We start from the raw sequence: 22,907 nt of genomic DNA, 5'->3' as shown, positions 1-22,907 counted from the left end.
ATCATATACAAAATTATTCTATACAAACTATGCCAAGAAGCAACATAAATTTATAATGTTTTGCTGAACATAAACTTTTAGTAAGAATATCAGCTGGCATATCAGCTGTTGGCAAATACAGCACCTTAACAATTTTATCTCTTACTAGATCACAACAAAAATGATATTTAATATCGATATGCTTTGTACGTTTATGAAATGCTGGATTTGCACACAGCTTCTGCGCACCTTGATTATCATTAAATATGCAAATAGTGTACATCTTATTGGTTATTTCATATTGTAATTCCTTAAGATATAATGCTTCTCTACATGCTTCAGATAGACCAATATACTCTGATTCAGTGCTAGAGAGGGCTACACATTTCTGTTTTCTACACTCCCATGATATTACACCATCAGATAACAAAAAACACATTCCAGTATATGATCTCCTATCTTCAGAGTTAGAAGCCCAATCAGCATCTACATAGCCTGTTATTTCTGAATTACCTTCTTTACAATATTTTATTCTATAACATTTAGTTCGTTTTAAATACCTTAATACTCTTTTTGCATATTCCCAATGCTCTTTTGTGTGACAATTATTAAACTGACTTAAAAAACTTATAGAGTAACTAATATCTGGCCTAGTTAAGACTGACAAGTACATCAAACTACCAATTAGTTGTTGATAGGGCACATGACTATTTGCCCCTACTGGACCTTTATTTACATTTAATTTGACCTCCATCGGAGTATCAACAGTCTTACAATCACTTAAATTAAATCTGCTTAAAAGTTGATCAATATAAGCTTCCTGGCTCAAAGTTACATATCCTTTATCTTTATTGAAGGTTACATTCATTCCAAGACATAATTTAGCTTCACCTAAGTCCTTAATGCTGAAATTATTAGATAAAATCTGTTTCAAGTTATTAGTTTCAATTATATCATTGGAAAATATAAAGAAATCGTCGACATAGACTGTCACAATGGTCTTACAATTATTAATATTCTTTTTATACATACATGGTTCTATTTTTGACCTTTTGTAACCATTACTGATCAAACAATTATCAACCTTTTTATTCCAAGCTCTAGAGGCTTGCTTAAGTCCATAAATGGCCTTTTTAAGTTTCAATACTTTATGATCTGAACTACTACTATTATAACAATCTGGCATTTTCATGTAAATGGTTTCCTCTAAATCACCATTCAAGAAAGCAGTCTTGACATCTAAATGGTGAACATCCATACCTAACTTTACAGACAATGCAAATAATAGTCGAAGGGTTGTATGTCTCACTACAGGCGAAAATGTTTCTGTGTAATCTACACCATATTTTTTGGTGAAGCCCTTTGCGACCAAACGAGCACGATAACGCACATTGTTTTCACTATCGTACTTTTTTCGTAACACCCACTTGCACTGCACTATAGTACCATCTTTTGGTACATCTACGAGTTCCCATGCACTATGATTCTCGAATGACTGTAGCTCATCCTGTACTGCCGCTAACCAATGTTCTTTCTCTGGACCTTCCAAAGCTTCCTGCAAGGATATCTCATCCATGAACATGTTGTCATCTTTTATACAAGCACTTGCAAATCCATATCTGTCTGGCTGCTGCCTACGCCGGGGACCAGATATTATGTTGACATTGTTCAATATAATGGAGTCTTCACTGTCTGTTGTACCAGTCTCAGAGCTATCTAATGTGTCTTCTTCACAAGGTACATATAGTTCACTGCTGTCATCTGTGTTCGAGCTCTCTGATTGTTCAAGTGAATCTTCCTGAGGTGTCAAGTCTTTTTCCTCCACTGGAACCATATTCACTTCATCTGAACAATTTTCCTGTACCTTCAGATCACTCTCTGTCTCCATCTTCTCCAACACTATAACATCTCGACTGGTAGTAATGGCATTAGTCTTCGGGTTGTAAATTCTGTACCCTTTGACCTCATTGGAATAGCCGACAAGGATACATTTATCAGACTTTCTGTCCCACTTTAATCTCTTTTGTTTCGGCACATGTACCATGACTGTACTACCGAAAACACGAAGATGACTTACATCAGGCTTTCTGCCTGTCCATATCTCGAAAGGAGTTTTATAATTTAATGATGCGGTCACAGTCCTGTTCTGTAAGTACACTGCTGTGTGTGCCGCCTCTGCCCAAAACCTTTTCTCGAGACCTGCATCAAACAGTAGACACTTGACTTTCTCAACGACAGTCCGATTATATCGTTCCGAGAGGCCATTCTGCTCGGGAGTGTATGGGTTAAATATGTTACATTTATGGACTTAAGCAAGCCTCTAGAGCTTGGAATAAAAAGGTTGATAATTGTTTGATCAGTAATGGTTACAAAAGGTCAAAAATAGAACCATGTATGTATACAAAGAATATTAATAATTGTAAGACCATTGTGACAGTCTATGTCGACGATTTCTTTATATTTTCCAATGATATAATTGAAACTAATAACTTGAAACAGATTTTATCTAATAATTTCAGCATTAAGGACTTAGGTGAAGCTAAATTATGTCTTGGAATGAATGTAACCTTCAATAAAGATAAAGGATATGTAACTTTGAGCCAGGAAGCTTATATTGATCAACTTTTAAGCAGATTTAATTTAAGTGATTGTAAGACTGTTGATACTCCGATGGAGGTCAAATTAAATGTAAATAAAGGACCAGTAGGGGCAAATAGTCATGTGCCCTATCAACAACTAATTGGTAGTTTGATGTACTTGTCAGTCTTAACTAGGCCAGATATTAGTTACTCTATAAACATGTCTACATGTCGCTACTAAATAGTTCGTATATGAGTGATATTGTTGATACAAAATAAAGATATAAAATAACAGGTTGTAAGTATATGTCATATACTACACGCTTCTTGACTTATACGCCAGCTAGTGGCAAATATCATAATCAATTAGGATTATTTATTTTCAAATTTTCAAACGGATCAATTGTGAATAGCAAAGTGAATGAAAAATTCAACAGTTTTAAAAACATTATTTTAAATTGCAAAATTTTTTGAAAATCTCTAAATATACTTGTTTATTTACTACTTTTAAAATAAGTAAATTAAAAATAAATTTTCTGACAATTGCGACATTTTATAATATTCAATAACAAGGTTATATTGACATGTGCGTTTTACTTCAATCGCGCGTAAAGGTTACACGCACACACTTTTTTTTATTGAATACTCTGCTCGGCTTAATTTCTTCATGTTTATGCCAAAGACAGTTAAGATTATTTTATTATGAGTATTTTTTTTAAATAGACTGTTAATAATCTTAAGGGAAAATATAAAAATTTTGACATAGTTTTTCATAAACGTTTCCCTTCGAACCTATTGTATAAGACACATATTACGTATTAGGTATTAGGTAGTATAATATATTAAAACAATTGAAATTCGAAACGGTTACAATTTCATTGTTAGTCTGCTGTATGATTTTGAATGCAAAGCGCCAGCAAAGTCACGGACAGAAAGCTAGTATTACATCAGTTATAATATTATGAATTTTATTAGTTATAAAAACCCATATCTCATGTTCCCAAAAATTTATTGGACCACATTGATAGATAATAATTACATTATGTGGTCAATTTAACATTTGATAACATATGTCCAATGTCAAGGCTGTGATAATTGGTAGGTCATTTTAAAATTATAACAACAAGATACAAAAAATTTATAGCTAATTTGTTGTTTAGGTTAATAGTGTTTTTGATATCTTTACGATTAATCGGAAGGGCGGACTTTCGACGTAAAGCACTAGGGAATAATGTAGCGAATAATGCTTGTAAATTAAAAGCAAGATTGAAAATAAGCGTTGCTTCATGGAAATCATTGCTGAGTAATTTAAAATCTTTAATGTTGTCTTATTTCCTGTTTTTAAGTATTATCTGTTTACTGTTGATATACCTACCTAATGATTTTATGAAAAGCTATAGGGTTGCGTTTATCTACGATTTTAAAAATTATTGCTGTTATCTTTAATATTAAAAAAAATGAGTGTAAGGTACCTACTTTATACCTATATCAAAATATATAATATACCAAAATCTCTAATATATCTAGGCAAATGGTTTGAAAAAAATTGAATACAATGGGCTTTTATTTTTTTAACTCAAGATGCGTACAAAAAATCAGTAATATTTTATGGAAATGACCGAATACGATAAATAAATTATACAAAAGTGTTTACATAATATCAAGATATATTTAATGACATCTGCCTGATATCTCCCATGACCCATAGTGATTCGACAAGAAGCTGCTGATAGGTCGTGTTGTAAGTAATCAATAAATTTTGCATAAATATTTTTTATAGACTTTTTAAGGATTACACAGATAAATTATTATAATTCCAAAAAAATCGTGAATTTCAATTTTTTTGCAATACCTGTCTTCTTTTTGCAAGCTGGTAAAATTTGGGTAAGGAATTGAAACTTATATAAATATACTATTTCCAACTCTGTAACTTTGTGAAATATATTTGGTAGGTAGGTACCATAAATGCTAATAATATTTCGAAGATTAGAATTTTTTTTATTAAAAAAAATTCATGTATTGAGGTGAAAAAATAGCTTCTAAAGCCAACAAAATGATTTTTCAGCAATAATGGTGTACCTAACAGAACAAGAATTCGGTACGTGGAATGGGGAAACAGTGAAAAAATTCACGTGGAGGACCGAAAGTGGATTTTCACTCACAGCTCTCTCTTTTGGCGCTATAGTACAAAATATACACGTAATTATTTATTTTATGCATTTACAAAGTCTTGCTTATAACCGAGCAGATGTGGAAAGGGAAAGTGTCGAATATTTGAATTGCAATCTTATATCTAAGCTTTACCTTTGGAAGCTTCCTATTTAAAAGCGAAGTTAAGATTAAAATCTAACGTTATAATTTTATAACGCAAATTTAATTCTATCTTTTAATTTAATACAAAAAAAAATTAAATCAACATTTCGCTGTAAAATGAATGTTAAAAATTGTAGTTTGTTGTTTCTAAAGAATCATCTTCAGAAACAATGTTTCTGAAGATGATTCTTTAGAAACTTAAAGTATTTATGTCAAATCATTTAATTTCACAGGCACCAGACAAAGATGGGAACTTAAGTGACGTGGTTCTTGGTTTTGATGATCTCCAAAGTTACATAGATCGTAACACAGAGAACTACGGCTGTGTGGTTGGCAGAGTGGCCAACAGGATTGCTGAGGGATCATTCCAACTAGATGGAGTTCAATATAACCTGAGCAAAAATCGCAGTCCACATCATTTACATGGCGGCCATTTTGGGTTCGACAAGGTTCTATTGTTGGTCCTTTGCTTTATGTTATCTATAAAAATAATACGTTCAAGATTTCAATTCAGTCCATATTTACATTTTTAGTTAATTACTGTTATATAAAGATTAAAGAACTGAATTATAAAATAATAGTAATATAAACCTTTATAATCGATAGAATTGGCTTTGTTTTAATCTTGATAATAATGTACTAATTAACTAAATACATAGCAAATAAAAAAGTATTTCTTAATATTAACAAACATAAACAATAAACATGTTTGCAGGTAAACTGGAATGCCACAGTGGATGGTACCAAAGTAATTTTCAGCAGAGTATCAAAAGATGGTGAAGAAGGTTATCCAGGAAATATTCTCATCAACATTATCTACGAAGTTAAAGATGATGATACGTGGTCCATAGAATATAAAGGAGTTACCGATAAGAAGACCATTGTGAATTTAACTAACCATTCTTACTTTAATCTGGCTGGTCATGAGACTGGTGCAGAGGAATTGTACAACCATGTCATTAATATTAATGCTGATAAGTATGTACTACAAGTCATATTCTTAGACTAAGATATATTAATTTAACTAAAAGTGAGATCCCGATCCTCAAAGTGGTCAATGTGTTAATTACTTTTTAATTTTTATGTTGTATTAGTTAACGATCGGAGAAGTGCATTTTCTCTAAAAGCAAATAAATCATCAGCATTTCGTATTTCGCACATTACAATCAAAATAATATGATGATTTACCTGCAATAATAACAGCCCACAATGCTAACTGCACCTTTATCTTTTACAGAATGTTAGAAGCCAGATCGGATTGGATTCCTACAGGCAAACTAATCAAAATAGCAGGAACACCATTGGATCTGTATACGCCAAAGCGTTTGGGCGACTTTATAGAGTTCTCGAAATTATTATTCCATCATAATTTCTGTGTTGCAACAAATGGCAATAAGGTAAGGCGTTCGTTTAGTTTGTTTAACTGAATTATGATTTATTTTCATCAGAGCTTTATTTAAGGTGGAGTACCTAAATGTGTAAAAATAATGGTCATTCTTTTCAAAATTAAAGGAGGCAGACTTACTTAAGCCGTTATGCCATATACAGTTTTTTTTTTGCAGTAGATTTTTTAGTCATTAATTAAATAACTGTCTTTTGTTCAATTTGATGATAGGGTATGAACTTCGTATCCCGCGTGGTGCACCCATCATCAGGCCGCTTCATGGAGGTGTACAGTGACCAGCCTGGCATCAATTTCTACACGGGCAACTTCATGCCTTCTGATGACCTTCCATCCATTCCTGGTAAAGAGGGTGTCGGTTACCGTCGTCACAGCGGCCTGTGCCTCGAAACCCAGAAATATATCGATGCTATACATCATCCAAACTTCCCTTCAATAGTTCTGAAGCCAGGGGAAGTATATACGCATAAAACGGAGTACAAATTTGGAGTGGTTAGGAATGGGAATGGAAACGGTAATGGTAATGGTCATGGTAATGGTGTGAAGGTTATGGGTTGATTGTGAATATGGTAATAAATATATTTCTTATATGATTGTATTTTATTTATTTTCGATTGAAAAAACTCAGGCGTAATAAGCAGAATAATATATAAAACCAGCAAGATTCTACGCTCTACTGCAAAACATATTGCCAAGGAAAACAGAAAAGTTTCTGTGTGTACTATTATATTTTTAGATCTTGCCTTATGTCTAGATCTTAAGATCATTGGTCATGGCATGATTTCAAATAGGCGACAGACCCCGTCTAAATGCTTAAATATTTCAAATCCATACAGTAGCTTCTATAAAATAAGCATGCTGAAAAGAAACAATGTATTAAGCTATTCAGTCCCATTATTTCTACCAAGAAATAGTAAAAAAATCTGTTATGTAGAGTCTCTGACCCTTACATATTATTATTATGTTTGATATGATTGCAGTAGCCTGTAGGGAATAGGCCATTTTTATTGAATACTAGCTGCGCTCCGCGGTTCACCCGCGTAGCTCCGCTCCTGTCGGTCTTAGTGTGATTCAAATCGGAACATTAGTTCCCGATATTAGCGCGTTCAAACAAACAAACTCTTCAGCATAGATTACCAAACGAACAATCTTGCCATTTTATAAAATAGATGTGTAGGACCACCTAAACTTGAATTTATTTAACTTAACCACTTTATTAATTCAACACATCTATGAATCAATTGCTTGCAACTATCATATTTTTGAATCTGCTCAAACGAAAAAATGGCGTACGTGCTATTTAATAGTCATTATATTGAGGAATATAAGATGTTTATAATTTTATTACATAATGATAATGGATACAAACAAAACAATGATAAACGATTAGTTAACACATGGCTTTATCGTATACCGGCCGCTTTTTATGTAAGTAGATATTTGATAATTTTATTTTATTTTAGATTCGGCTTTATGTGATAAATTAGTTTTTCTTCAATAAGTAGTTAACTGACAAAGTGAACAAATAATTGTGAGACGGAATTCAAATCTACGTCGTCCACAGCTCCACTTTATCAGAAAATAAAAAATGTAGAAATAGGTTCATGAATCCTTCGCTAAAATTAAAATACCAACCTGTCTTCTAAGAAAGTATTATTCATAGTTGAAATTACCGATATGTAGAAACTAAGGTAGAGTAAGTTAAGATAGTACCTACTTGTAAACATGTAATTTTACATTGTGAAGACGTAAAACTATTATGCTACTGAAACAATGAAAGAGAAACGATCGACATTATTAATTTGTCAATTTCTTAAACTTATTTATTGGCTTGACAACAATATCTTTTGTATGATGTTACAAGGATGTAACAATGAAATGTGAACCATGTAATTATTCCTTTATTTCTTAAGGTCACCATTATCATCAGTTTGACCATAAGAATTAATATGATAGTCTCGTTTTCTATATAATTTAAGCATTTTGAAATGAGTAGGTAACACCGGAAGGAAGTTAGCGCGGAAAGTTTATTTTTTTTAATTATTAATATCTCAAAAAATTGCTCCTTAAATGCTCCATCAGAATCTGTAATTGCTCCACTTCTATAATTATTAGTTTATTTATAATAAATTAAAAAAAAAATCCAAATACTGAAAACTTGATTTCCCTATAGAATGAAAAATATTCACTTTTCATAGAATTTTTTTTTGCAAAAAAATTGCTCCCGATTTGCTCTATCAATTACAAAAAAAAAAATATTTAATTTTGATAATTTTTACAATAATTAACTGAAAAACTATGTTTGCATAGTAAACTACTGCGCTGTGACGCCATCAATTATTGTCGTTGCGACGCACAAGGGTCATAGGTATTTACACGTATCAGCACTGCAGCGATATCTATTAAGACCTTAATGTTTATGTTTTCTTATTTATATTATTTACTAGATTTCCGCACGCGGCTTCGCCCGCGCAGTCAAAGAAAAGCCCTCATAGTTCCCGTTCCCGTGGGATTTCCGGGATTGCGTCATTTTCTCGAGATAGCCTATGTCCTTTCTCGGGTATCAAAATATCTCCATACCAAATTTCATGAAAATTGCTTCAGTAGTTTAGGCGTGATTGAGTAACAGACAGACAGACAGAGTTACTTTCGCATTTATAATATTAGTATGGATAGTGATTGAGTCAACAATTGAATAACAAGTGTAAGTACTATTTTATTCAATAATAATGAACAATTAATAAATATTTCTACTGTCAATCATCATCAAAGTATTGAATTGGTATTAATAATTGAATTTGAATTTCTGTTTACTATAAGAAAAATTAATATGCACTTTTTATTTCAGGGTGTGAAGGGATTCAGTCAAGGAGTTTTAAATTATTGAAGAGTGGTAATTATTTAGAAGTAGGGTTCGCGAAAAAAATTGAGCCCTACTTTTATATAATCCCCTGAAAATTTTTCACTAGAGTATAATATATGATCAAACGAACTTCAGAGTGAAGTTCGATCATTATTATATGAATCGCTTCATTCGAAGATATTATTTACTATGTAGTTCCCTTTTTCAATGCTAGCAACCACGCACGCCTTTAGATTTTTTTTTTTTTTTTTTTTTATATTGAGGGTATTACGACCTGACAAGTATTTGCTCGCTTTGAACGATATTCATTATTTTTAGAGTCTAATCTTACAAAACTTTGGGTTAGGGTGTGGTGGGTGTTAATATCTTCGAATGAAGCGATTCATATAATAATGATCGAACTTCACTCTGAAGTTCGTTTGATCATATATTATATTTCATCGCTTCATTCTTCAGATATTATTTACTATGTAGATGTTAAGAGATAAAAGTTTTGTAAGAACCATTTTGGGTGCAAGTTTAGAATAAAACGTAAACATCAATATTATTAATTTTGTATTATAAATTAACGAAAATATAATTAAATACTATTTCTGCAAAATCGATTATGCAAATTCGTTCTCATTAAATACATTAAGTTTATGCAAAGGTTTTGGAATGTTTTGTCCAACCAGCAGTTTTACGTATATTATACACCACTGTCTAGCAGAGGCAGCAGAAGTTGAAGCGTGTCTTGTGCTATGTGAATTAAATATTGAAATGTTGACACTACTTTTCGATAACACATTTTTGATCCAACAACTTATTGTTGGAGTTGTGGCAGGTTTATTCGGTTTTGTAAAAGTAAGTAATAATCTATTTTCCTCATCCTTCCTAAAATGTTTTGTGACATAGATATAATCAGACAGTGCAGTAGCGGGGCAAATACTTATATTTTGTTTGAAATATGGAAGTTTAAGAAAAGGTTGATCTCTACCTGGAGCTGAAGTTTTTACGAGGTCTGTAATGAAAAATTTAGCAGGCAGTGATGCCTGAGAAATAAATATTATTAATATTTATAAGAGATAACGTCTGCACTCGCTGTGCTGTACACAGCGCTAATAAAATTACTAATTTTTTATTCAATTGTTCCAATTTTACGTTTCTATTAGGAAACCAGCTTAAGATATGGTTCAAAACTAATTGTGGGTCCCAAGAATAATTGTATTTAGGCATTCATCTGACCCGATATTATTTCCTAATATTAAAGATAGGCAGACGTGTGAGTTTAAAGTACCATACGAAACCCCTTTGTTATACTCTTCTGTTATAAATGATATGACAGCCGCTACTGTACTCTCAAAATTGGAAATATTCCAATTTAGACAAAACTGCCACCATAATTGATATGTTACGTTATAATATTGCTTCTTAGTGTTACTCGAAAGCGATGCCAACATTAGTTAGATAGCTTCCCATGGGATGTATCTCCGTAGGAAGGCTTCACGGAGAGCCTCGCTGCAGCCAGCGTTAGATGTGAGTGCAGTGGGCGCTGGACTGGGATGAGAATGCGTTAGATTCGTACCTATCTGTTTTCAAATATATAATTTTTGATGATATTAGCTCTCTGACGAGAGGGAACCATGGCTGCGAAGGCCACCACGGAGAAACTTGTATCCCACACGCTTCGTATCGACTTCGATATCGATTCAACTATTTTTTGTAAACATCTCAAAATAAAAGTAAATGGGGAAATGCGTAAAAATTTATATTATTCTAATTTATGGTGAATGCGTCGACACATGACGCATCAGGGTCGAGATGCCACGACACTTACTTTCTGCATTTAGTATTGTACCTAATGCTCTTCCAAATTTTTTGATATGATTCATTGCATAAACTCCATTCGATATCCGGATTTATTCTTCTTGGCTGTGTCAGTGTCGACGTTATTTTTACTATTAATACCTATAAGACGCGAACCACCATATGTTTCGATGCTCGCATCATTGCCACAGTTACTTTGTTAGTTTGTTAAGGTGGAGAAATTGTATGCCACCCGTTTTATTTATGTTACTAACTGCAGTTTTGTTATCAATTCGTAATAATATTGCACAATTAGAATAGGTGTTTGCGAATGTTTATAAATTTAAAAATGCAGCTCTAAATAATTTATGAGATAGATTTTTTGATTTTTCACATTCTTTCCATGAACCATGCACTCGTTTATTACCTATTGCAAAAAGACCCCAACCTGTCCTTGAGACATTTGAAAAAATACCTAATGTAAATTTTGGAGATTTCATAAAATTTGTTTTATATATTATGTTGTGACCACCAATTTAATTGTTATGTTGATTTAAAAATAAAGACACTAACGACACGAATTCTCGGATTGTGCAAATAGGTAATTTTGAAAATTTATTAATTAAAATATGTGCAATGTTATTACGTTTATCATCAGGCAAAGAAAGTTAGGTTACATGAATCATATATAACCCCAAGGAATTTACATTTTTGACTTGGAAGTTGGAACCAATGAAGTTTTTTCAATAGTGATTACCAAGCCTAGACAAGATAATAGTTTTATTGTCTCTTTTAAATTATTTAGGCATTCAGTATAATTTTTACCTGTACCTAAAATATCGTCGAGGTAAATGACAGACTTAGAACCTCGGCTTATGAATGCTATAACTTCCTTCATTAATATACCTAGTAAACACTCTTAGCGCAATAGAAAGACCATAGGGCATAGCTTTAAACTCTTTAAGTTATGCTATTACCTTTGTTATTTATGAAAAATTTGTGAAATACCGGCTCAATTGGCATTAAAAGGTAAGCTTCTTTAAGGTCTATTGTAGCCCATGAAACATTTTCGGGAATAAGTTTCGACGCCGTCCTATGATCTTCGATTTTTAAAGTGACATTTTTAATATAAATTTATTAAGATTAAGTATGAATTTTTTACCGCCGTTTGATTTATGTGCTAAAAATATATTTGGGATGTATTTGCCCTTTACTGGGTTACAAACATGAATATCTCCCAAGTCTATAAGGTTATTTATTGCCACAGGCATGTCAGCTTTATATTGCCCCGACCAAAATTAAGTACGCATTGAATTTTGAAAAACTTCATTAAAAAATGGTAAATCCACACCGTCTTTAACCCATTTAAGAACGGTTGTATTATTAGTAATTTTACGCCAACAATCGTAAAATAACGTAACTAAATCTTTATTGTTATTTTGGTGCACAATCTTAGCTCGAGCTGGTCATCTTTGGCTACGAAGAGGGGATTGGTCTTTGTATGTCCCTCTTGTAACCTCCTCGCCCCCCCCTGTTTGACTGAAAGCGAGAAGGTGTCTGCCAGTTTCCCTGGAAACTATTGCGAGATGTGTGTGCTGTATGAGCATGTGAACTATAAGGTTTTGGTGTAATAACCTTCGAAGCTTTTATTTTATCCGATACATTGTCTCCAAACAATGTATTATCCCTTTCAGAATGATCGACAACTTGCAAAAAAGTTTTGTCTAAACAAGGCCTAATAAACTTTTTTCTTGATTCCGTTTGTCGATGATGGAGGTCCGAGAATATGCGACATATACACTTATAAACTTATTGGCCTCCATCTTATATTTCTTACTACGAACTAAGAACTTGTTCTTACTACGTAAATAGGGGATTATTATTAACGCCTGTTATAACGGCCCCCAATTATTGCCAATGCAAATTAACCATTTTCTTATCCCAGAATTTACCGGATTCAGGGGTAGCAGCCTGAATCTCCGAAATTTACGTAGGAGCCTGGAGTAATACGCAATTTTCGGGAATCTAATAAGTTTTTAGAAAACCTTCTTAAGGATCGGCAACCATATTTTGGCGAGACTTTCGTGAATTTTTTCACCATATTATGGAATCACATCATTAGCCTCGCCCAATGCTGCTAAGATATCAGGTTCTAAGTCGACAGGCTCCGATTGAGGGGCCGTGGTATCAACCGTTACTGGTTCATTTGCTTGAAGCGCAGCTGAATCCGTCGTAATGTACATAATTCCCGGCAAAGAATTTGTCGGTGGACCGTTTCTAGGATATCTGGATCCGGTAACAAAAAATTTTGTTATCGAGGGTACTTATAAAATTATGATTTAGGGTTATTTTATTTTTTAACATAAGTTGATATTCAACTAACAAACCATCGTGCTATTATCTCGAATAGCCTCCTGGTAAGCTGGTAATTATTAAACAAGTAATTACTAATTATATATGTACCAATAAAGATTTATAATTTTCCAATAAAAATACCATTGTGATATCATCGCGGATATCCTCCCGGCTTTTATTTTTATTTTTTATTCTATTAAAAATTTTCGATTTTAACCTTCGTGATGCTATCTCGAACATCCTCCCGGTATAAATATGTATATAAATACATTAATGATATTTAAGTATGTACTCGAAAGTAAAAAATTACATAACCTTTGTGATGCCATCGCGGACATCCTCCGGCATAAATTGAATAATATGTAAATATTATTTCACTTCTAGAAGTCATGAACTATTAAATTACCTTTGTGATGCTATCTCGAACATCCTCCCGGTATAAATATGTATTTCAATACATTAATAATACTTAAGTATGTACTCTAAAGTAAAAAATTACATAACCTTTGTGATGCCATCGCGGACATCCTCCCGGCATAAATTGAATAATATGTAAATATTATTTCACTTCTAGAAGTCATGAACTATTAAATTACCTTTGTGATGCTATCTCGAACATCCTCCCGGTATAAATATGTATTTCAATACATTAATAATACTTAAGTATGTACTCTAAATTAAAAAATTACATAACCTTTGTGATGCCATCGCGGACATCCTCCCGGCATAAAGTAATATGTAAATACATATTATTTCACTTCTAGAAATCATGAGCTATTAAATTGCCTTTGTGATGCCATCTCGGACAACCTCCCGGTATAAACGAAAAATATTTGAATATTTTTCAACGCTTCAATTTCGTAAGTTATAAGAAACTTTCATTCGTCGTATTACAGATCGAAATAAAGACACTTTAAAACTCCAAAGTAAGTACTTACTTGTGTCGTCTTCGGATTCCGAAGATGATATTATAGGTTTTTATAGGTTTTATGTTTCTTTAACTTCCTAATCTTCATACTATAATCAATTTTCTCCTTCGAATTTCTCTTCAACATGACGAAACTTGCACTTATTTGAGACGTCCGTATGTTGCGGCGCACGAAAAAGGAATGAATATCGTTCAAAGCGAGCAAATACTTGTCAGGTCGTAATACCCTCAATATAAAAAAAAAAAAAAAAAAAAATCTAAAGGCGTGCGTGGTTGCTAGCATTGAAAAAGGGAACTACATAGTAAATAATATCTGAAGAATGAAGCGATGAAATATAATTAATAATTCTTTATAATTATATAAAGAATTATTTTTGACAATAGGTTTTACATAAAAATTTTACTTATTACATAAATTAATTATTGAGTTTCATCTAGCAAAAGTTGAAAGAAACAGATATTATTATGTATTTAAAATCATTCTTATCATAGGTATGTTTATAAACATTTCCCTACCCATCCCTAAACTCGCATATTACGTTTATTCGTATTATTAAAACTTCAAGTAATTTTAATTAATTTGTGTTTCAGTCGCTTGTTTCATCTTTCGGTGTCAAGTTGCTATCGTTTGCGGGAACTATGCGGGTTTTCCTTTGAAAACGCGGGCGAAGCGGCGGGCAGAAATCTAGTAAATAATATAAATAAGAAAACATAAACATTAAGGTCTACAGATATCGCTGCAGTGCTGATACATGTAAATATGGCCCTTATGCGTCGACTCGCAACAGCAATAATTGATGACGTCACAGCGCAGTAGTTTACTATGTAAACATAGTTTTTCAGTCAACTATTGTAAAAATTATCAAAATTAAATAATTTTTTTTTGTAATTGATATAGCAAATCGAGAGCAATTTTTTTGCAAAAAAATTTTTTATGAAAAGTGAATATTTTTCATTCTATAGGGAAATCAATTTTTCAGTATTTGGATTTTTTTAAAAATTAATTATAAATAAACTAATAATTATAGAAGTGGAGCAATTACAGATTCTGATGGAGCATTTAAGGAGCAATTTTTTGAGATATTAATAATTAAAAAAAATAAACTTTCCGCGCTAACTTCCTTCCGGTGTAGGTAACTATATATACCTACTTAATTCCCTTACCTACTTCAACACAAGGCTTATATTTTATTGTTAGAAAAAACGACAGTCGATAGCAATAGCATATTTAATTTCAATGGTTTTTCTATTGAAAAATTTGTATATTTGTGCGTATAGTAGTTACCTACTACATATTTGCGAACTTCAGAACTTTCATCGTGCCTTTTGTTTTGTTTTTGTATATTTCCTAGTTTAATCTGTACTTCTGGAATATTTTCAGAAACATGGTGTACTTAACTGAACAACACTTCGGAAGTTTCAATGAGGATCCCGTGAAGAAGTTTACTTGGCAAACCAGCAGTGGATTTTCCGTGTCTGTCATATCTTATGGAGCTATTGTACAATCTATTAAGGTAATTTTTTCAAGAATTTGATTATTTCATTGATGATGTATAGTTATTTAAGGAATTAAAGAAGTATAAGTTAAGCCATGTATCCTTGTGGTGTATGAGGTAGCAGCAAAATACATTTGATTCATTGATCGTGTTTCTTTAAGGACAAATAGGTTCACAGCCTTCTTTGTGTTGATCGACCAACACATTTTTTCATCAGTCCCCTCCGAGAATTGAATCCAGTACATTTGTACTTATACATAGGTACCTGAGTTACCAAATTTGTATTAGGTAGGTATCTTAGTTTTTCAATATCACCTAATTTAACAATTTTACAGGTCCCAGACCAAAACGGTGAAATAAAAGACGTAGTCCTAGGATTTGATACATTCGAAGACTACGTGACCAAGAACGCTCGGTTCTTCGGCTCCACCATCGGGAGGTGCGCTAATAGAATCCGTGGTGGAACCTTCCAGTTGGATGGAGTTACTTATCAACTGGCCAAGAATAATGGAGACAATCACTTGCATGGAGGGATTATTGGATTCAATAAGGTTAGATAGCATAGATGTTTGATTATTATTATTTTTTTAAGAAATGAAAAGACTGGAAGTACATAGGAAAAATCGTTTTTTTTTTTCATTTAGGAAGAGAGTGTAGTTCTGAATTTATAATACTAATTTGAAGCTGTTGTTTGGTACATGAATAATATTTACTAGGGAACAATAATTAACATGTAGGTACAACTTACCTACATAGTACCTAATTTACGTTGTAAAAAGTCTACCTTGTAAAACTTAAGTAATTTATATAAATTATAGTCCGGGATACATCGCCCATTTTTGCAAGTGATTACTATCAAGCTAATTTTTCGTGAGTAGCTTTATTTTGATGAGATGCCCAATAATTTCATGTATGAAACTCTCGATTGTGGTAGCTACCAGAGGAAACAAGGATAAAATATTTTCATTTGATGGTTCTCAAATATTAATTACTAACTGAATGTTTTTTTTTGTTCAATCTCAAGATAATTATCTAAATTATTCGAAAAAATATTTGTCCTACAAAATCTATGGTTTAATCAAAGAGTCCCCCTTTCCAATGTGTATCGATAACGAAGTCATCATAAATGATTACTAACAAGCTGTTTTTTTTATTTTCACTTATTTAATACTTATATAATTCAACAGACATATTGTCCTACAAATTGCGTAATAAATATTTGAGAACCGTCAAATCAAAAATTTATATCCTTGTTACCCCTGTAAGCTACCACAATCGAGAGTTTCGTACATGAAATTATTGGGCATCTCATCAAAATAAAGCTACTCACGAAAAATTAGCTTGATAGTAATCACTTGCAAAAATGGGCGATGTATCCCGGACTATTAGTATAGAACCTAATTACTTAAAATAATTAAAATCCATTTCATTATGAGTTCGCTGTTTAATTCTTAAAATAGCACAAATATTTTTACATCGTTTTTGTAGGTACATTTTTTTACAGGTGAACTGGCAATCTGTCGTAGACGGCACCAAGGTTGTCTTCAGCTACTTATCAAAAGATGGCGAGGAGGGATATCCTGGTGAATTGCTAGTCAATGTCACATACGAAGTGAAAGATGATGACTGCTTATACATCGACTTCAAGGCTACTACAGACAAGAAAACGATTGTGAACATGACGAACCATTCTTACTTTAACTTGGCTGGTCATGAATCCGGCTCGCAAGGGTTGTTTGACCACGTGATTACTGTTAACGCTGATAAGTAAGTTTTTTTCAACTATATTTTTTAATAATGCGTGTATCAACCTCTTTGATTATAGAGCTGCTTCGCGTAACAATTGCTTCGCAAGGCTGCTCGCTCTGTAGAACTGTCTATTAACTCCGGTAGACGTGTTTCTAGATTATTTCATAGATGTTTTAGGATTTTGGCACAATTTAAAGCTCATTGTAAATGTTTTAAAACTATAATTTGACGAACTAGGTTTAGGATGATTTAATGATTAAGTAGGTATACAACTTTTTACAATAATGTGCATAATTTGCGTTATACTAACTTCTTATGAAACAAATCACTTCTATTAAATGTAATTTTTATTTATTGCATTTTCCTAGGATAACAGAGAGCAACGCAGCAAACATACCAACCGGGCGTCTGCTTAAAGTTGGAGGCACTCCATTTGACTTACGTGTTCCAGTCCGACTTGGAGATATTATCAGCAAACATGAGAAACTATTTGATCACAATTTCTGTGTATCTGATAGTGGCATGGAGGTAATATGTATTTATTTATTATACTTACTTCATAATTAAAATAACAATCCCTAATATTTTATGAATTCATAAACTCCCAGTTTATGAATTCGTAAAATATGTTCTGAAGCTCTAAGAACTATGTATTATAGTCGAAAAATGTTGAAAAGCTTTTTCGACTACCTTTTTGTAGCACGACCGACAATAAATCTTACTTATTCCTATTCCAGGGCCTCAACTTCGTAGCAAAAGTAGAGCACCCAGCATCAGGCAGAACCCTGGAAGTATATAGCAACCAGCCCGGTGTACAGGTCTACACTGGCTACTTCTTACCAGCTCCTGGAGACCAGGCCATCATCGGCAAGCAAGGGGTGGAGTACCGACGAAACGCAGCTTTTTGTCTCGAGACCCAAATATACCCTGATGCTATTAATCACCCCCACTTCCCGTCTGTGGTGTTGAAGCCAGGGGATGTTTATGATCATAGAGTGATGTACAATTTTGGTGGTATGAGGGAATAATATTTAACTTATGTGACCTGGATGAATATCTGTTTGTACTGCTATGTGTTTGGTTAATAAAATTATTTAAGAAAGCAATTATTATTTTTTTTTACCGTCTTAATTCAATGTTTTTTTCTTTTTTACTTTGGTGGCTTTAGCTTACAAATTTAAAATTATAGAGCAGTCGCTTCAAATTTGTTTAGATGTGTGAGTAAAATGTTAATTTCACAAATCATAATAATAATTAATGTTAGTTTACCAGTTGGTAAAACCAGTTTGCCTGCCTAACTATAACTGATAAATTTAAACTACATAAGTGAACAATATTAGCCAGCTAACTTAACTAAGACTTATAAATATTACAATTCTTCATGCCATTGTACTCTTTGTAAATAATAGTTCTATATAAATAACTAAATTGTAACACATTGTAATGTAAGAAAGTGATGAATCATCGCGATAGAATGAACACTGAACAATTGAACACGCCGCGTAGATAGGAGAGTGCAGCTAACTTCAGTTCATATTGTCAATTGTTTAAAACAACACATCCTTTTTAGTTTTTCGTATCAGTTGACAAATATCAAGTGTAGGTGTAGGTTTTATATTTAGGTAAGTGTGTAGAATATTCACCTTGTAAATAAACGAAAAAATGGAGCAGTAATTTGAGGTTTTTAGAATCGTGATAGGCTTAAATTGTAAGGCGTTATAATTTTGTATATTCGGAGTTAAATGATACCGGCGTTTATAATCAATGACATTTTATAGTGGGCAATATTTTTAAATTGAGTTAGGTTTGCATTTTGTGATATAAGTAATAAAGTGCGATTACTAAGTTGTTAAATTAACGAGTTACATTGTTCATTCAAATATCTTAATAATACCAAATAAATACCTAATAACATGGACTTTATGTAATTTGGGTAGGACTAATCGCTTTGCTAAAAGTAGTCTTATGTCCAAAAACCAGAACATACACGAACAAAACAAAAAAAAGCTTTAGAAATACGTATATAGTACCTATATACCAATATTTAAAAAAAATACCTACATCTTGGTTTTAAGTTTAGTTAAAGTAACTATGTATGTATTTATAAATATTTTTGCATTATCTAATATCTTATAATCAGTAGGTAGGTATTACTCCATATTTCAAGTAGGTACCGATAATATAAATAAGAAGTTATTAGTTGCTTAAAATGAAGTTAATTCGTTGAAGTGGATTGTATTAGTATTCGGCTAGTGTTATGAAAAGAATATTATTCTCGTCTCGCCAAAACTGTTAAACCAAATTTGATAAATTTGGATATCGAGATAGATGCGCTATGAACTCAATGGAAATGCGGGAAGATATTTAACATTGCATAATATAATAGGTATCTTCATTCTTGATATCGATAGACAAACCACAACAAAAATAATATGCATATAGCATATATCTATTCTCTGGTTAGGTAGTATATTCATGGTAGGTATATCAATATTGTGGTCAAAAATTCACACGCGCTATTTACTTCATATTTTTGATACAGTAACCTCATTAAAGTTGTTAAATTGCCACCAAACATAACATTATTAGGTTTCTAATTAGTTGCTTGTTAACACGTGAAATACTTACCCTGGAATTTCAGCTAGAAAATGGTGTATCTAAATCAAGAAGACTTCGGTACATTTAAAAATGAAATAGTGAAGAAGTTTACTTGGCGGACGGACAGAGGCTTTTCTGTGTCTGTGATTTCTTATGGAGCTATCATACAATCTATTCGGGTAAGTTAATATATTTGGAAGCAGCTGGAAAATTCACGACTCTGAAATACTCGGATTTCTGATGATGCCATAAATTAAAATAATGATAATAATTGAAAGAAAGGCGACACAAATGAAATAAATTAAAATAACTTATGATTTAGCTAGATGCGGCAAAAGGTACGTGATGAATAAACACTCATTGATAAGAGAGTAAAAATGAATGACATTGAAGTAATGAAGTACCTTCTTAGGTTTTGCACTTGTTTACAATTTGCAGAAAATTAAGCAAGTACAGATGAATCTATGTTTAACTCCAAGAAAAGTATTTTAATATTTCTTGAACTCGTTATCCTAAATATTGGATATTTGTATAATAACTTCCAGGTACCCGACAAAGATGGTATCAGCAGAGACGTGGTCCTAGGTTTCGACAATCTAGATGGCTATGTGACCAGAAATAGCCCCTACTTGGGTGCGACAGTTGGTCGATGTGCCAACAGGATAGGAGGTGCTGAGTTCCAAATAGATGGCAAGACGTATATAGTGGCTAAGAATATTGGTAATGATCACTTGCATGGCGGAATCGTCGGATTTGACAAGGTAATGCTTCTTATTGAAAACTAGCTGTGCTCCGCGGTTTCACTCGCATTGCTCCGCTCTTGTTGGTCTTAGCCTTCCTCGATAAATGGGCTATCTAACACCGAAAGAATTTCACCGAAATCGGACCAGTAGTTCCTGAGATTAGCGCGTTCAAACAATGTATATTATAACAAGTATAGATTATGTGAATGTTATCGAATGAAGCTCGGGGAGCGTGAGTTCGTAGGTATGACACAACGGAAAAACTTTAGTGTTGAAGTAACGATATTATAATAAACAAATGCAATGAATGAAATGTTACCGTTAGTCAATTATTCATCTATTGTCTTGACCAAACGTTTCGTAGAAGTAGGAGTACCTTTAATACTTTAATGCTAAAAAATTCATAATTTCAGGTAAACTGGACCTCATCAGTTGATGGTACAAAAGTAACATTCAGTTATTTATCCAAGGACGGTGAAGAAGGCTACCCTGGGAACCTTATAACCAACGTTATCTATGAGGTGACAGATGACGATGCTCTCCATCTTACCTTTAAGTCGATAACAGATAAGAAGACCTTGTTGAATCTGACCAATCACTCGTATTTCAACCTGGCCGGCCATGACGCTGGTGCAGACGGCTTATTTGATCATGTCATCAGTATTAATGCTGATAAGTAAGTATTTGCTGAAGAAATACAAAGAACATTTCATTTATTAGTAGGTAATGTTTAAACACTTGATAAACATAAAACAAACCAAAACAACAAATGTTTATTTAAGTTTAAGTGTTGATAAATTTAAAAGTATAGCAAATTTTTAACTTATAATTTCTGAAATATAAGTAAGCCGAAACATAGACGAACCTAGCACTCTACGCACCTTGCAGCAAAACCAAATACTTAAATATTAAATAGATATCATATTATAAATAACTGTAGAATAAAATAACAAATATCAATAAAATAATTAAATGTTGAAATAGCAAACTCAATATTAAGTCAATCGTAAATTGCAGGATAACAGAAACAAGTTCAGAGTCTATCCCCACCGGTCGGTTTACCAAAGTGGGCGGGACCCCGTTTGACTTACGTATTCCCATTCGTCTTGGAGACGCTATGAGCAAAGCAGAAGATTTGTTTGATGATAACTTCTGTGTTACTACGTTTGGTAGAAAGGTTTGTATGCTAATGAAAATGATTTAAATGGAGTTAAATAGCATGTCTAGATAAAAGCTGCATGTAAAAATATCGTTTCAATTATTTGTGGGTCAATAATTTAATATAATTTTTTTTCCTTACGTAGACTTTTGAACTTATCATAATTTAAATACAGGACGCAATTAAGGAGATAAAAATTATATGAACTTACTTCTTTCAAAAAGTTCACATTTCAAATAAGAATTTGCTGACCACTTAAACTAGGCAAACACCGAAAGAAAATTAAGTTTACCAGTATAACATACTGTCACCTTATTTTTCTTCATACAAAGAAATAGCAAACGAGTATTTCCCAGCTTTCAGCAATTCTTCTCTTTCAGAATTTGACCTTCGTCTCCCGAGTATACCATCCAGAAACAGGAAGATATCTAGAACTCTACAGCAACCAGCCAGGAGTCCAGCTATACACTGGTAACTCCCTCCCAGATCCATCAGATTCTGCCCTTATTGGTAAAGATGGGGTTGGGTATAGACGCCATGGGGCTTTTTGTTTGGAAACCCAAAATTATCCAGATGCCATACATCATAATAATTTCCCTGATGGAGTGTTGAAGCCGGGAGATGTGTATGATCATAGAGTTGTGTATCTTTTTGGTGTGGAAAGAAACAATGGACCACGTGTTATCAGCCTTTGATTTTTAATGATAGGTTCATTTTGTTTCCACTGTATGGAAAAATGGCTGCGCGGTTTTTAGCCGTAACTGATAAACTGTATATTTATTTGTTTAATATTTTTTATATTTTATGAATAATTTTGAAACTTATGTATAGTATATTTTATTAAATTGTTCTATCGTTTGAATTAAGTAATAATGTAATCACAATAAGAACAAATTTTTTAATGAGTACAAAAAGAAATCGTATTTGATCGGAGATACAATAAAAATGCAATATATAT

At 32.6% G+C, this 22,907-nt stretch overlaps 3 protein-coding genes across 5 annotated transcripts; all 3 read left to right on the top strand.

Moving 5' to 3' along the window:
• Positions 1 to 4,279: 4,279 nt before the first annotated feature.
• Positions 4,280 to 6,866, top strand: LOC149897276 (galactose mutarotase-like). The gene is made up of 6 exons (XM_090116846.1): positions 4,280 to 4,299; positions 4,624 to 4,757; positions 5,105 to 5,320; positions 5,587 to 5,849; positions 6,109 to 6,268; positions 6,487 to 6,866. The coding sequence occupies exons 2-6, from the start codon at positions 4,629 to 4,631 to the stop codon at positions 6,829 to 6,831; spliced, it is 1,113 nt and encodes a 370-aa protein (XP_089972972.1). The 5' UTR covers positions 4,280 to 4,299; positions 4,624 to 4,628; the 3' UTR covers positions 6,832 to 6,866.
• Positions 6,867 to 7,646: 780 nt separating this feature from the next.
• LOC149897275 (galactose mutarotase-like) lies at positions 7,647 to 18,547 on the top strand. Of its 3 annotated transcripts, none has more exons than XM_090116742.1 (6): positions 7,647 to 7,701; positions 15,586 to 15,718; positions 16,036 to 16,251; positions 17,205 to 17,467; positions 17,818 to 17,977; positions 18,187 to 18,547. In XM_090116742.1, exons 2-6 carry the CDS (start codon positions 15,590 to 15,592, stop codon positions 18,475 to 18,477), a joined length of 1,059 nt encoding a protein of 352 aa, XP_089972868.1. In that variant the 5' UTR covers positions 7,647 to 7,701; positions 15,586 to 15,589; the 3' UTR covers positions 18,478 to 18,547. The 3 variants fall into 3 exon arrangements, with proteins under 3 accessions (XP_089972868.1, XP_089972870.1, XP_089972869.1); XM_090116744.1 differs by lacking the exon at positions 7,647 to 7,701 and adding an exon at positions 8,242 to 8,265; XM_090116743.1 differs by lacking the exon at positions 7,647 to 7,701 and adding an exon at positions 15,371 to 15,472.
• Positions 18,548 to 19,019: 472 nt separating this feature from the next.
• On the top strand, positions 19,020 to 22,719 carry LOC149897274 (galactose mutarotase-like). Its single transcript, XM_090116731.1, has 6 exons — positions 19,020 to 19,071; positions 20,091 to 20,226; positions 20,593 to 20,808; positions 21,204 to 21,466; positions 21,808 to 21,967; positions 22,330 to 22,719. Exons 2-6 carry the CDS (start codon positions 20,098 to 20,100, stop codon positions 22,642 to 22,644), a joined length of 1,083 nt encoding a protein of 360 aa, XP_089972857.1. The 5' UTR covers positions 19,020 to 19,071; positions 20,091 to 20,097; the 3' UTR covers positions 22,645 to 22,719.
• Positions 22,720 to 22,907: the final 188 nt, after the last annotated feature.

This window comes from Colias eurytheme, chromosome 26, assembly GCF_061535395.1.
Source record: "Colias eurytheme isolate Ceu_HAF_F1 chromosome 26, ilColEury1 Martin Lab GWU primary, whole genome shotgun sequence".
In the NCBI taxonomy this organism is placed as follows: Eukaryota; Metazoa; Arthropoda; class Insecta; order Lepidoptera; family Pieridae; genus Colias; species Colias eurytheme.
The sequence above is the reverse complement of the archived record's forward strand: the minus strand, read 5'-3'. Positions and strand labels throughout refer to the sequence as shown.